We start from the raw sequence: 15,453 nt of genomic DNA, 5'->3' as shown, positions 1-15,453 counted from the left end.
CTGACACGTCATTCACAAGACCCTTTCAGATGTTTTCATTTTGTTTCATTTCCTGTTTAGTTATTGGTTTAAAAATTAGGATGGGAACTGTGGTGGGAATTGTTAAATATGTTGATTAACCTTTTCACTGCTCCTGAAGACTGGATGCACAATGTGTTTTTAAGTCAAATTTTAATATTTATGGTGTGTAACAATTTTATTGGCAAAATGTGTGCTCTTATCCAGGGACAACCTGTGAGGAATGCCCCACTGTGGAATGACTTCTCAAAAACACTTTACCAGTGTGAGTAGGGGAGGAGACGATTCCTACTCAACTGCAGAGCTGAAGGCTGAGAGCTCTGCTGGCTACATTAGCAATCTTGCATTTGAAAGATGCTATTTATTTATTTATTTATTGCAGTTAGAAGAATTTTAGAATAACATTTGTTTCCCTGAACTTTCAATCTTTCAAAAGCCAGGTCTGCTTAAGATGTCCAAACAATTAAGTAATTCATTTCTCAAATAACCTGTATTTTACTGCTAGCTTTAGGCATTTTTTAGGCATGAATTCTATTTTATCTGGGTGAATAGAATGGCATTTTGCTGTTATCACATGTCCCAGGTAAGTTACAGATTTTTGTGCCAACTGTAATGTACTTAACTGCAGTAATGTACTCTCTGTAGTCCAATGTTATTCCCATAAAAATATATTTGGAGAGTCTATATAGCCTTGTGCTATTATTGCCCATGTATACCTTTTACCTCCTACATAATAAAACAAAACAGTACTAACTTTGAGGTTCTATTTCATACTGAACAATACATTTGTTAAATCATTCAAACAGAAATACATAAAATTTGGAGGAATTTCAGATACAAGTTTAGCAGGATTTGGAACAATTGGAGCTGCAGGGTATTCAGCTGTCACACCTGCTACTCCTATGAATACAGCATTGCCTAATACTGCTTCTCAAAACTTCATATCCCAGAATGCACCAGACTGCCACATGACACTACACCGGTCTGATTCACCAGAGTTCTAATCATGCACATCTGTTTGTACTCCTATATAAACTCCATGCAGTACCTAATCCCTTGCCGAGCATTGCTGTGGTTTATCCTTGAATGCATAGTGTTCTCGGTAATCTGTCGGTTCTGATATCTCGTTGCCTACCTTTGCTTGTCTTAACGGTTTCTGTTTCTTGCCTCTTCCTTTTGGTATTGTTCTTCTCCAGTTTTGGGCTCTGCCTGTTTTGTGACTTTGGTCTCACCTGTACTGGGTCAACGTCTTTTATTACATCAATATATTTATTTTGGGCTCACATTTTTCAGAATATTATCAATGAAAGATGCTAAGTCATTGATTTGTGTCACGCCATTGTAATAACACTGTTCATGATTAGACCGAATAACATAAGATTTCTCTGAAACTGGATGTTGTTTCTGACTGTATACTTTGTACACATTGTATGTATAATTGTTCATACATAGAATCCGAATAATTTTGGGAGGAAAATTAGGTACAGGGGGTCCTCGACGTTGGTCTGTTCCTATGTCACGTCGTAAACCGATTTTCGGTGCAAGTCGGAGCATACGTACATACAAGGCTGTCTCATCCACGTTGAACACTTTGTTCAGCATAGTAACCCCCCTCCCTAATTATCCCAAGCCACGTAACGGTGTATTCTTCCGCTGCGCACACCAAACACGAAGTTCTTGTTACGACGTTTACAACGCAAAACCACTTAGGTCGAAACAAGGCTTTATACAGTAAATGGGAGATGTGTCGTAACCACGAAACATCGTAACTCGGGACTGACGTAATCCGAGGACCGCCTGTACTTTGCATTTCCCATTCAGCCTTCGGAAGAGCTTCATAAAATGGATCGGAAAAACTGCTGCTCTGTTAAATCCCAAGGATATACTTTGACATATTTTTAACTGGAAACAATCATATGTCTGGGTTTATTACAGAAAGTCCTGGATTTGTACACTGTATGTTCAAATCAAAAGCTCTTATTACATTACGTCCTAGTAAGTTCACAGGGCAATGTGGAGAAATAATAAACTGGTTTTTACTCTATTTCCCAATTTCACCTTCACATGCTTGCAGAAAAACCTCTGTAAGGGGTAAATCTGAAATGCTCTGTCACGGGGGCGTGAGGAGTAGACTTACGGGAGGCGGACACACTCACTACAACACAGACCATTTAATAAAGCGAAAACACAACAAACGAACTTGAAGTTAAACACGAAATAGCATGACTAATAAACATAGGAAAGAGCAGGAAACAGGGCAAGCTAGAGAAACAAACACTATAAAACACAAACGAACTAGAGGGTCATGAAAGGAGTAAGAGAGCGAACGAGGAACGAGAAACCAGAAACGAGAAACAAGAAACAAACACTATAATAACGGCACGACTGGGATAGGAAACAAACAATACCAATGACAATAACAACAAAACCTAACAACAACAAAATGACCGATAACAGGAAGTGAGGGAAGAGGGCTTAAATAAACGAATTTAACACGAAACACCTGATACTGATAACGAAGGTAAAGAAGACGGAACAGAGACGGGACAAAGGTGGAGCTAGAGAGAAACGAGGGCGGAGATAGGAACAATGATAGACAGAAAGAGCCACATAGAAGGAGAAAATAAACAAGAAAGTGCCAGTGTGTGACAGACGCCCCCCCCCCCCCCCCCCAAGACGCGCAACTCCCGGAGCGCGAAAAACTAGACTCTCCAGGAGCTGGCGCAGGAGGGGCCAGAAGAAACAAAAACAGGAAACCAAAAGATTCAAGACAAGATAGGAAATGGAACAGGTGACACGGGACTGGACTTAAATGGATACTGGACAGAACTGGAAAGAAGAGACGGGAAACGAGAGAAGACAGTGTGCTGCAATTTAGACTGGAAACTGAACGGGGACTGAGACAGAACAGGAGCAGAGATAGGAGACTGGACTTGGGACAAGACGGGAGCAGAAACAGGGTACTGAAACATAGACTGGACAGGGGGTCTAACTGGACACGAGACTGGACAGAACTAACAGGGGACTGGACTTGAGGCAAGGGAACTGGGACCATAACCTTAACAGAGACGGGACAAAGGTGGAGCTAGAGAGAAACGAGGGCGGAGATAGGAACAATGATAGACAGAAAGAGGAGAAAATAAACAAGAAAGTGCCAGGGTGTGACATGCTCACAGTTAAAATTGTATCATTACTAAGAGATACTGGTACTATACCATCTTTTAATACTGAGCTGGTTACTCCTGAGTCTAATAAAAAGAGAACAGATTTCCCAGCAATTTCTAAATTTAGAATGGGTTCCTCACTGGGGTTCAAAATCATGTTTACAAACTGCCTATATCTCCCTCCATACAGGGGTGTTTAATTCATTAAAGCGATAGGGCCACACAGAGCCAAAATGTTTTCTTTCATTGTACTACAGTAAAAGCTCATGGCTCTGTTTTAACCAAGCTCTGCTAGACGGTTTGTCCTGCCTCTAAGTATCACAGTACAATCAGTGTTAGGTTTTGTTCCATACAGTCCTGCTTTTTTTTGGGCAATATCAAGATGGTGGAAAATTTCCCCTGGCTCCTCTTATAAACTCTCATGTTAAGTCTCTTTTTTTCAAGCTGCAGAGCCTTCAGAACATTCCCAGGGGGTTCCGGTAGGGCTCACCCCAATATACTTTCACTATATACAAGATGTGGCGTGTTCCAAATGGCCCCTTACTCTATTCCCTACATTGCTCATTATGTGGTGAAATATAAAGTGAATGGGGCACTGATTAATTTAGGGCACAACCCTAAAACCCTGGAGCAGCTTGATTTCCGTAAACTTCACAATACTCTTTATTCTGGAACATATAATAAAATATCTGAAGACCGAGTGAAAAATGTATAGAATTATATGAGTACTGATAAACCTGGTCTCTCTTCAAAATGTGTGAGGGTGACACAATGGCAATTTTTATGTTTATGATAACAGCTGACTGTTGATTCACTGTAAAGGCAAAGTAACTTTATTAATGAACATGTTTATAATGAACTGGATAAAGCTCTCCACAAATACAGTACAGTATGTAGAAAAAGAAAAAGCTTTATGAATCTAGTGGTTACTGGTAGTATTTCAAGATGAGGTGACCTCAGAATAAAACACTTTTAAAGTTAGATGACACTGTCAAGTTCGATGCATGTACAGTGCAATGTGTCTGATGTCTAATTCTTAATTTATCCACTGAACAAGCTGCCATTGCAACCATGGTCTCCGTGAGAGATTTGGCAGGGGTTCCTCGTAGGATCTGTTTCAATAAAACTGAACTCAGGTTGTTGCTGCTCTCTTTATATATATAGAAACACATATGATGCAATATGTCTATAATTACATCTTTATTGTAAATCCACAAATGCTGTTCCAAATGCATCATTTTAAATGCAATATTTACTGATTTATCTACATAGGAATCAGCTAGCTAATATTTTGGATATGGGGTTGGCATTGACTTAGTAAATATGTCTCCCTCGAATAACAAACTTAGTCCCTTTTTTGGAAGCAAACTTGCTGGCATCTTGGTAGAACCTCCAAATGTTGAAGGAGAAATTCAAACTCGAACAAATCAGCAAAAACCAATAGCCTTAGGAATGAGAATGGTACTTTATTCTGAAGATTCTCTTGCCAGTGGGAGATCCTCAAACACACAACGGCTCACTCTCACCGTATCAACAACACTTTCCCATTTTTATAGTTTTACAAAGTCAGTCTGTTTCCTGTGTCGAACATGTAGTTTGCCTTCTACAGCAAAATGATTATTGATCATTCTTTTGAGTCAATCCAGGGTATTATCTCCGGAAAACCTATAACTAACAATTTCCACCACAGCTTATACTCACTCACTTCTCACTTCTGAAAGCTTGCAGTTACGTCAGTTGTTGCTCATTCTCATTTAAAAGAACAGATGCTGAAACCAGTTGTTTGAAAATGGGTTGTTTGTTTGATTTTTATGGTATTTTGACCAAAGCATGCCACAGGGGTTCTAAGACCCCAGGGAACTGTGTTAAATTGTGGAACACATTACATAATAAATCTCCTTTGTAGAACTTAATAAGTAATTCTAATAATTGGATCAAATTAAAGCTTGTGACCTGTGTCAGTTATTTAGGTGCATAAAATAATATAACATGTATGTTTAAATATATGTTTTTGGACTGTGGGCTGAAACCGGAGCGGACACGGGGAGAACACACCAACTGCTCACACAAAGTCCCCTAGAGCGGGGCTCATAGTATAATATTATATAATAAAATACAATTTAGGGCGGCGCGGTGGTGCAACAGGTAGTGTCGCTGTCACACAGCCCCAGGGACCTGGTGTTGTGGGTTTGACCCTGAACTGGATAAACAGTTACAGACAATGAATTGATGAATGAATTATATAATACAGAGCATAGACCACAGAACTCTACATGTTGGTATGATATTAAATATTATAGTAAATTGTATATTCTTTGATGTTAGACCAGATATCACTCACAATATGCAAATGATGTGGCCTGCTTGTTGCCAAAATGCAAGTCATTTGCTTTTTGATTAGATCTAGAACTAAATGTACTGTCTAAAGCTCTGTACCCAGCGCCTTGAAAAGTTAAAATGGTCAGTGTGCGTTGCGATGTGGTTAAAATTTCTCCCATCACAGTCTTAAAAGAAAAGATAGGACAAATAATATCTGTGTCAAAAGAGATTGCAGTATAGTGGGTGAACCTGAAAGGGCATGATGACAAACACCCCATGTCAGACATACTGAATATTTTCAATGATACATTACAGAGTTTAGCAAGAAGTTTTGCATGAGTGTTAACTCTTGAGGCAGATGAAACACAATTAGAGAAAGCTTGATTATAGCAATTCATTACCTTGATCTTTGACTCTGCCTTTGTTCTTTGCACTACCTAGTGTTGATTTAAGGATACATGAAAAGTGGTCTTTGGACACAGATAGACTAACAGAAGAGAGTTTTGTGTAACAATACCTAACCCACCTTTACTACAGTGTCCTACAAACCTTTATAAATTATTAAAAACTTGCAAAAACTATTACAGCAGCTCCAAATATAATGCTTATCTGTTAGCTTTTGCCAGTTTGATCCCCGGTGAAACCTCAACTAAGACCCAGGAGTCCAAAAATGTTGGTCTCGGGTAGTTTAGTATATATCTTCAGAAAGGCATTTTATTTATTACAATAAACTATCATTTTACCTAATTCTTATCTTAATCAGTCCCTAGAGAAATATTAGGGACACTCCAGAAGGCACTTTGGTATATAAATACAGTACCTTTTAGCATTTTACATGTGGGATGGTCCTGTAAAATCAGCCAAAATTTAAACGAATTAAAAATGTGTGCACTCTTTGTAAACCCAGTATAAACTATTCATGTTTAGAATGCTTAACAATCTGTGATATAAATATTGGATATTCCTTACTACATTAATGCTCTGAGAAATTCAGGACTTGGGAAATTAATGCAGTGCATTTATAATTCTAGTTAATTGGTATGTTTGGTGTGGAAATAATTGAGAACCATCTGAGACTTTTTTTTCATTTCAGTGAGCTTTTTTACAGTTGTGCAAATGCAGTACAATTATAACTCTGACTCTGAATCTGATCTTGGACATGGACATACAAACCGGATTCCAAAAAAGTTGGGACACTAAACAAATTTGTGAATAAAAACTGAATGCAATGATGTGGAGGTGCCAACATCTAATATTTTATTCAGAATAGAACACAAATCACAGATCAAAAGTTTAAACTGAGAGAATGTATCATTTTAAGGGAAAAATGTTGTCAAAATTTCATGGCATCAACAAATCCCAAAAAAGTTGGGACAAGGCCATTTTTTTACCACTGTGTGGCATCCCCACTTCTTCTTACAACACTCAACAGACGTCTGGGGTCAGAGGAGACCAGTTTCTCAAGTTTAGAAATAGGAATGCTCTCCCATTCATGTCTAATACAGGCCTCAAACCGTTCAATCGTCTTGGGCCTTCTTTGTCACACCTTCCTCTTTATGATGCGCCAAATGTTCTCTATAGGTGAAAGATCTTGACTGCAGGCTGGCCATTTCAGTACCCGGATCCTTCTCCTACGTAGCCATGATGTTGTGATTGCTGCAGAATGTGGTCTGGCATTATCTTGTTGAAAAATGCAGGGTCTTCCCTGAAAGAGATGACGTCTAGAAGGGAGCATATGTTGTTCTAGAACCTGAACATAGTTCTCTGCATTAATGGTGCCTTTCCAGACATGCAAGCTGCCCATGCCACAAGCACTCATGCAACCCCTTACCATCAGTGATGCAGGCTTCTGAACGGAGTGTTGATAACAACTTATCCTTGTTATCCTTGTCCTCTCTGGTCCGGATGACATGTGTCACGCACTCGTCCTGTCATGCCTGTTTTCCCCCACCATGTGCTCTATCAGCACATGGCTCTGTCTGTTATTGTCCATGTCTCCGCCCTTGTCCCACCTTTGTTCTGCCTCCTTGTCCTTAAGCCTCATTATCTGTTTCAGGTGTGTCTCGTCTGTTCATGTATTTAAGTTCCCTTTTGTCACTTCCTTGTATCGGTCATTCGTTTTGTTTCTTTCCCACTCCAAGTCAAGTCGTTTTGTTTCCTAGTCATGTCGTTTTGTATCATTCTCATTCCAAGTCATGTCGTTTCGTTTCTCTCCCCAAGCCATGTAGTTTCTTTCCTCTAAGTCTTGATGTTTCGCCTCCAGTGTTTCCGTGTCTTGTTCCTTAGTTCGGTCTGTCTGTCTCTGCCGTTTTCCTCGTTTCATTTCCTATGTCTTGTTGTTTCCATAGTTGCCTGTCTTTGTTTTGTTATATCTTTTGTTTAATTAAAAGTACTGTGTTTTAGCGTGTCCGTATGTCTCCGTCAGTCCGCCCTCTGCGAATCGTGACAGAATACTCGGCCCCAGCATGCAGACAGCGGGTTCTGATGCCATGATTCATATCCGCATACAAAGCGTTCTCTAGATACCTGTAGATCCTGAATCCCTGTTACCAACCTTCTGCTTGTCTTTCGGTTCTCGTCTTTGTCTTGCCCCCTTGGATTTGTTTACTCTCCAGTTCGTGGACTCTGCCTGTTTTTTTGACTACTCTTGTGGATTATCTCTTAGGTACTGTTTGTTTCCGGTATTCGACCCATGCTTGTTTTTGTCATCCCCTTTTGGATTGTTGTTAATAAACTCCTTTTACTGATTACTGCAAGTGTCTGCCTTCTGTCCAGTCGTGACAACATGGCGTCCCAGTGTTCCATAAAGAACTTCAAATCGTGACTCATCTGACAACAGAACAGTTTTCCATTTTGCCACACTTTAAAAAACCCTGTTTTAAAAAAAAACCCTGGCCCAGTGCAAACATCTGAGCTCTTTTTTGCACTGTAGAGTTTCAGCTGGCAACGGCGGATGGCACGGTGGATTGTGTTCACTGACAATGCTTTCTGGAAGTATTCCTGAGCCCATTCTGTTATTTCCTTGACAGTGGCATTCCTGTTTGAGGTGCAGTGACGTTTAAGGGCCTGGAGATCACGAGCATCCAGTAGAGTTTTACGGCCTTGACCCTTATGCACAGAAATTGTTCCAGATTCTCTGAATCTTTTGATGTTATGCATGGTTGATGATGATAACTTAAAAGTCTTTGCTATTTTACGCTGGGTAACACCATTTTGGTATTGCTGCACTATCTTTCTGTGCAACAATGGTAGAATTGGTGATCTTCTTCCCTCTCTGAGAAGCTCTTTTTATACCCAATCATGTTGTCAATTGACCTAATTAGTGTTAGTTGGTCTTCCAGCTGTTCGTTATATGCTCAATTTCCTTTTTCCAGCCACTTATTGCTACTTGTCCCAACTTTTTTGGGATTTGTTGACACAAGTTGAAATATTGAACCAACATAATTTTCCTTTAAAATGTTACATTTACTCAGATTAAACTTTTGATCTGTCATCTATGTTCTATTATGAAATAAAATATTGACATTTGCCATCTCCACATCATTACATTCAGTTTTTATTCACAATTTGTTTAGTGTCCCAACTTTTTTGGAATCCGGTTTGTATATTATTGATATTTCATTATAATTCAACCATAATATAGTGGACAAAACTAATTTTTTCACTATTTTCTACCTACCTTGTAGGATGTCAATTGTAAGCATCTTTGCCAGGGAGATCCTGGACTCTAGGGGAAACCCCACAGTGGAGGTGGACCTGAGAACTGAAAAAGGTGACTGTCCCCCTGTGTATTGCTTTAAAGAAAATGCATTACTATTAAAACATTTGTCTATTTCCAAACGTATATAAGGAAACAAAAAATTAACCTTTTATCCAATCAAAGTTTTTTTTAAATAATTGTTTGTGGTCTTTACTAAACAACCTTGAAGAGATTTTGTATTTAATGTAGAATTAATATATTAATAGAATTAATGATAATAAAACAGGCTCATTAGGAATGCAATTGACAGTTGCCCATCATTGGGTGATTGCAAGTTCAGTCCCTGGTGGTGCTTTATCCACTGTTCTCACTCTCCTTGAGTGGGATAAATTCCTACCAATCCCTCTATAGGTTGTACCAATTATATTGCAACAGATGACTCCAAGTGCAAAAACAAATGTAAAGAATCATGTCAGACATGACTCTTATTGAATAATAGCTATTTACCATCTTTTAGTATATTTGTCTGTTGCTGTCTTCAGGTTTGTTCAGGGCTGCTGTACCCAGTGGAGCATCTACAGGGATATATGAGGCTCTAGAACTCCGAGATGGAGACAAGAGTCGCTTCAAAGGCAAAGGTAAGTGATCAGGCCTTGCTCAGCAATGTTTAATGAAGAAAAGTTTAACCAATCTAACATGAAAACTGCTTTATATATTAATACATACCTGTTCTATTTTTAATCTTTCCTAGGTGTACTTAAAGCTGTTGGTCACATCAACGACACTATAGGACCTGCCCTCATTGCATCTGTAAGTACCTTAGGGATAAGGCAACTCAGTAACCTTGAAAATCATTACCAATGTCAGCAGAAAGAGAGCAATTTGTGGCATATATACCCTTTATGTGTGCTTGTGAGTGTTGCCTCTGAGAGCCTCATGCCATTTCAAAATCAGTGAAAGAATATTTATAATCTTGTAGTGAAATATGGTCCAGATGCAAAAATTACTTTTTGTATATTTCACAAGGCTGGGGAAGAGTACCCACAGTTCCTTGGATCAGCCTAGCCTTTTTTGATCAAAGGTGATTTAGGACCTAGAAAAGGCATCCCACAACAAAGGTAACACAGAGCTCCCCCTTCACACCTTAAGATAATCCAACCAGCAGGAGGGAGCCAATAATTCTGAAGACTAAACCCTTTGCTGTTTAAAGCATATCAGAATAACCTCTGTTTTTCTGATCAAATCAATCCTTGGACTTGATTTTTCTTCCTATGTGTAACATAACAGAACGTATACTCCAACCAAACACCTGGACTAAGTAAAAGGTTAAAAAGTAATGTGTGAGAAATCTTTAAAAAGAATGCTTATTTTAAGAATATAACTTCAGGAACAATGGCGCAGCAGGTAGTGTCGCAGTCACACAGCTCCAGAGACTTGGAGGTTGTGGGTTCGATTCCCGCTCCAGGTGACTCTCTGTGAGGAGTTTGGTGTGTTCTCCCCATGTCCGTGTGGATTTCCTCCCACAGTCCAAAAACACACATTGGTAGGTGGATTGGTGACTCAAAAGTGTGAGTGTGTGAGTGAATGTGTGTGTGTTGCCCTGTGAAGGACTGGCGCCCCCTCCTGGGTGTATTCCTGCCTTGCGCTCAATGATTCCAGGTAGGCTCTGGGCCCACGGCGACCCTGAACTGGATAAGCAGTTATAGATAATGAATGAATGGATTAATGAACTTCAGGAACAATGTGGACAACTGCGCCCCCGTGTGGAACAAGAGCGCCCTCAAGTGGCTGCCCTGCCACACAACCTCAGACAAAAGAACAGAAAAAGACCCTTGTTTTGTTTATTCTAGTAATATTCTTGTATATTTGTGTGTATTCACAATAAAAATAAAACAAATAATTATTAATTAATTATTAGTTAATATCTTGGGGACCCAAGAGTCAAATCAAATCAAATCAAATTTATTTATATAGCGCTTTTCACAACTGATGTTGTCACAAAGCAGCTTCACAGAATTCCAGTAAGACAAAAATTTGACATGAAATGTAAAAACAAATGTAAAACCCTCAAGTGAGCAAGCCAGGGGCGACAGTGGCAAGGAAAAACTCCCCCAGCTAAGGAAGAAACCTTGGGAGGAACCAAGGCTCACAAGGGGTGACCCATCCTCCTCTGGTCAATCTACTGGTGATGATAGTAAGTAGTCCATGAGAACTTCAGTGTAGGGACAGCTTCAAAGCACTTCAAGGCACAGGTGGTTGCTGGAGCGTGGGCAGCTGGTCTGAAGCGTGGAGGAGAGTCTCGACAGTCATCCATCAGCGTCCAGACAGACAGGTGGGCAGTTGTTTACTCGGAAAGATGTAAAGGGATGGAATTAGTTTTGAACTGTTTTGTGTTTGTAAAGTAGAAAATATGAAAATTTCCAGAGTGTGGCTAATGACTCCGGCAGATCTGACTATGACAGCTTTAACTAAAAGGAGAGAACCAGGAGGACACACAGACAGAAACACTGGCATCCCTCCGCTCCACCGTCAACAAACCTGAGTGATCGCGAGAAGCGGCGGGACGACAGCACCAGCGTCTCAGTTTACTATAATTCCCTGTGTCCATGGACCCCCCGGATCTGCCGCCTTTATCTATGGGGGAGCATTAGCTACCAAAGATAAACTAAACAAATGAGTTTTTAGCCTAGATTTGAAGATTGCGACTGTGTCTGAGTCCCGAACATTTTCTGGAAGATCATTCCAGAGTCTGGGGGCTTTATAAGAAAAGGCTCTTCCCCCAGCTGAGGCCTTCTGAATTCTGGGAACAATTAAAAATCCAGTATTCTGTGATCTGAGTGAACGTGGAGGCTCATAATAGGAAATTGTATCTTGAAGATATTCAGGAGCAAGCCCATGTAGAGCTTTATATGTTAATAACAAAATTTTGTAGTCAATGCGGAATTTAACAGGCAGCCAATGAAGTGATGATAAAACTGGGCTGATATGTTCAAATTTTCTAGTTTTAGTGAGGACCCTAGCTGCAGCATTTTGAACTAGTTGAAGTTTTCTTAAATTGCTGCTGGTGCATCCTGACAGTAGTGCGTTACAGTAGTCAAGCCTTGAAGTAATAAAGGCATGTACTAATGTTTCTGCGTCCTGAAGGGATAAGGCATTTCTAATCTTAGCAATATTGCGAAGATGTAAAAAAGCTGTCCTAGTGATACTACCTATGTGTTGATCAAATGATAAATCCGGGTCAATTATGACACCGAGACTTTTTGCTGCTGAACCAGGTTTAACTGGAAAGTCAGCTAGATTTAAAATTAAATCTGATCATTTATTTCTTGCCACTTTTGGACCCAAAAGCAGGACCTCTGTTTTGTTGCTGTTTAGAAGGAGGAAGTTACGCAACATCCAGCCTTTCACGTCTTTTACACAGTCCTCTATTTTCTTTAATCTGTGTTTGTCATCGGGCTTGGCTGAAATATACAATTGTGTGTCGTCTGCGTAACAGTGAAAGTTAATGTCATGGTTTCTTATAACTGTGCCTAGCGATAACATGTATAATGTAAATAATAATGGTCCTAAAATAGAGCCCTATGGAATTCCAAATCTTACTTTAGAATAATTTGAATTTGGATTGTTTACTTTTACGAATTGATAACGTTTCGTTAAGTAAGATTTGAACCATAATAGGGCTGTCCCTGTGATTCCAACCATGTTTTCTAACCTTTCTATGAGAATATTGTGGTCTATTGTATCGAAGGCTGCGCTTAGGTCAAGAAGCACCAACAGGGATACGTGGCCTTGATCAGAGGCAAGAAGAAGATCATTTGTTATCTTGACTAGAGCTGTCTCTGTACTATGATGTTGCCTGAATCCAGATTGGAATTTTTCATATATATGATTCTTATGTAGATATGAACTAAGTTGTTGGGCCACAGCTCTTTCTAAGATCGCTGAATTCTTTCAGAAATTCTAAGTAAGGCCCTGGTGGTCTGTAAATGTTGCATAATAAAAATGCGTCCTTTTTTGTGACCGGATTTGTAATAATAGTGGAGAGAACCTCAAAAGAAGAGAAGGTGTCACATTGTTTAAGACTAATTTCTAGGGTATTTTGGTAAATTACACATACTCCACCTCCTTTGCCTGATATTCTTGGGCTATGTGCATAATTATAGCCTAGGGGGGTGGCTTCATTTAGTGCTAAATATTCATTTGGTCTAACCCACGTTTCTGTGAGACAGAAAACATTGAATTTATGATCACTTATAATATCATTTAAGATGAGTGCTTTTGAGTTTAGTGATCATATGTTGAGTAACCCAAATTTTAGTTCTGAGGTGTTGCTGCTAGGTGTTGTGTATGATTTAATATTGATTAGGTTGCTGAAACAGGCTGATTTTGTTTGTTGGGGTTTGTTGGGAACGTTTGGCAGAGGAACCAGTCAGAAAGATCTTCAACTCCCACATCTGGCAGAGATTCGACTGCATCTCGTGGGAGGCCGTTGACATTGAGTCCGAATGGGCCATGTTCCAGACCTCCATTGTAGAGGCAGATGATCGGAACTGTGACTGCAAGGTTGTCGGTGCCTGTCGTGGTGGCAATCCCTGCACTTGGTGGTGGACACCCCGGGTGAGGGAGGCTGTCAAGCTGAAGAAAGAGTCCTATCGAGCCTGGTTGGCTCAGGGGACTCCGGAGGCAACTGACAGGTACCGAGGAGCCAAGCGGCTTGCGGCTTCGGCTGTCGCTGAGGCAAAAACTCGGGTGTGGGAGGAGTTTGGTGAGAACATGGAAAATGCCTTTTCGTCTTCGAGAAGTTTCTGGCAAACCATCAGGCGACTCAGGAGGGGAAAGCGGTTTTCCACCAACACTGTATATGCTGGGGGTGAGGAGCTGTTGACCTCAACTGGGGACGTTATTAGGCGGTGGAAGGAATACTTCGAGGATCTTCACAATCCCACCAGTACGTCTTCCGCAGAGGAAGTAGAGTTTGGGGACCCAGAGGGGGGGCTATCACTAGGGCTGAGGTGGCCGAGGTGGTAGGAAAACTCCTTGGCAGTAGGGCCCCAGGACTGCCAGTGCCTCTGGACTGGCAGACAGGGGTGGTAGTTCCCCTTTTTAAGAAGGGGGATCGGAGGGTGTGTTCCAACTATTGGGGGACCACACTACTCAGCCTCCCCGGTAAGGTCTATGCGGGGGTGACTGATAGTTGAACCTCGGATCCAGGAGGAACACCCCGGTCATGGAACACAGGACCAGCTCTTTACCCTCGCTAGGATCCTGGAGGGTGCCTGGGAGTTTGCTCAACCAGTCTACATGTGTTTTGTGGATCAGGAGAAGGCATTTAACCGTGTCCCTCGGGATATTCTTTGGCCACAATGCAAAACGATATGTTTGGCATAAAAGCAACACAGCTCATCACCCTGAACACACCATCTCCACTGTCAAACATAGTGGTGGAAGCATCATGGTTTGGGCCTGCTTTTCGTCAGCAGGGACAGGGAAGATGGTTAAAACTGATGGGAAGATGGATGGGGCCAAATACAGGACCATTCTGGAAGAAAACCTGTTGGAGTCTGCAAGAGGCCTGAGACTGGGATAGAGATTTATCTTCCAACAAGACAATAATCCAAAACATAAAGCCAAATCTACAATGGAATGGTTCACAAATAAATGTTTCCAGATGTTCGAATGGCCAAGTCAAAGTCCAGACCTGAATCCAACCGAGAATCTGTGGAAAGAGCTGAAGACTGAGCTAGAGCTGTTTTGCAAGGAAGAATGGGCAAGAATTTCAGTCTCTCGATGTGCAAAACTGATAGAGACATACCCCAAGCGACTTGCAGCTGTAATTGGAGCAAAAGGTGGCGCTACAAAGGCAAGGGGGCCGAATAATATTGCACGCCCCACTTTTTAGTTTTTTATTTGCTAAAAAATTTTGACACATCCAATAAATTTCATTTCACTTCACGATTGTGTCCCACTTGTTGATTCTTCACAAAAAATTAAAATTTTATATCTTTATGTTTGAAGTCTGAAATGTGGAATTTTTTTGGGGGGGAGTTCTGTGTTGAACTGAGCTCAAATCCCAGGAATAAGCTGGCCTCTTTGAGGAGGCGGAGCAAAATGAGAGTAACCTTTCCCCCGGGTGTCCTCCTTTGTGTTTAAAAGTGTGCTATTGCAAGTCAAGCTTTTTCTTCTCTGCTTCTTCTCTCTTGAGGGCTGAAGTGTTACTGTAGGTGGTATTTATATTTTGCTTCTCCTAGCAGT

At 40.7% G+C, this 15,453-nt stretch overlaps 1 protein-coding gene across 1 annotated transcript in view; it reads left to right on the top strand.

Annotated features, from left to right (window-relative positions):
- Positions 1-15,453, top strand: part of eno2 (enolase 2) — an 81,545-nt gene that overhangs the window by 14,983 nt on the left and 51,109 nt on the right. The window contains exons 2-4 of the mRNA XM_066673668.1: positions 9,188-9,273; positions 9,744-9,839; positions 9,953-10,011. Coding sequence (XP_066529765.1) covers positions 9,189-9,273; positions 9,744-9,839; positions 9,953-10,011 — 240 coding nt within the window. The 5' untranslated portion in view covers position 9,188. The remainder of the gene's footprint in view (positions 1-9,187; positions 9,274-9,743; positions 9,840-9,952; positions 10,012-15,453) is intronic.

Source organism: Hoplias malabaricus, chromosome 6 (assembly GCF_029633855.1).
Source record: "Hoplias malabaricus isolate fHopMal1 chromosome 6, fHopMal1.hap1, whole genome shotgun sequence".
Classification (NCBI taxonomy): domain Eukaryota; kingdom Metazoa; phylum Chordata; class Actinopteri; order Characiformes; family Erythrinidae; genus Hoplias; species Hoplias malabaricus.
The sequence above is the reverse complement of the archived record's forward strand: the minus strand, read 5'-3'. Positions and strand labels throughout refer to the sequence as shown.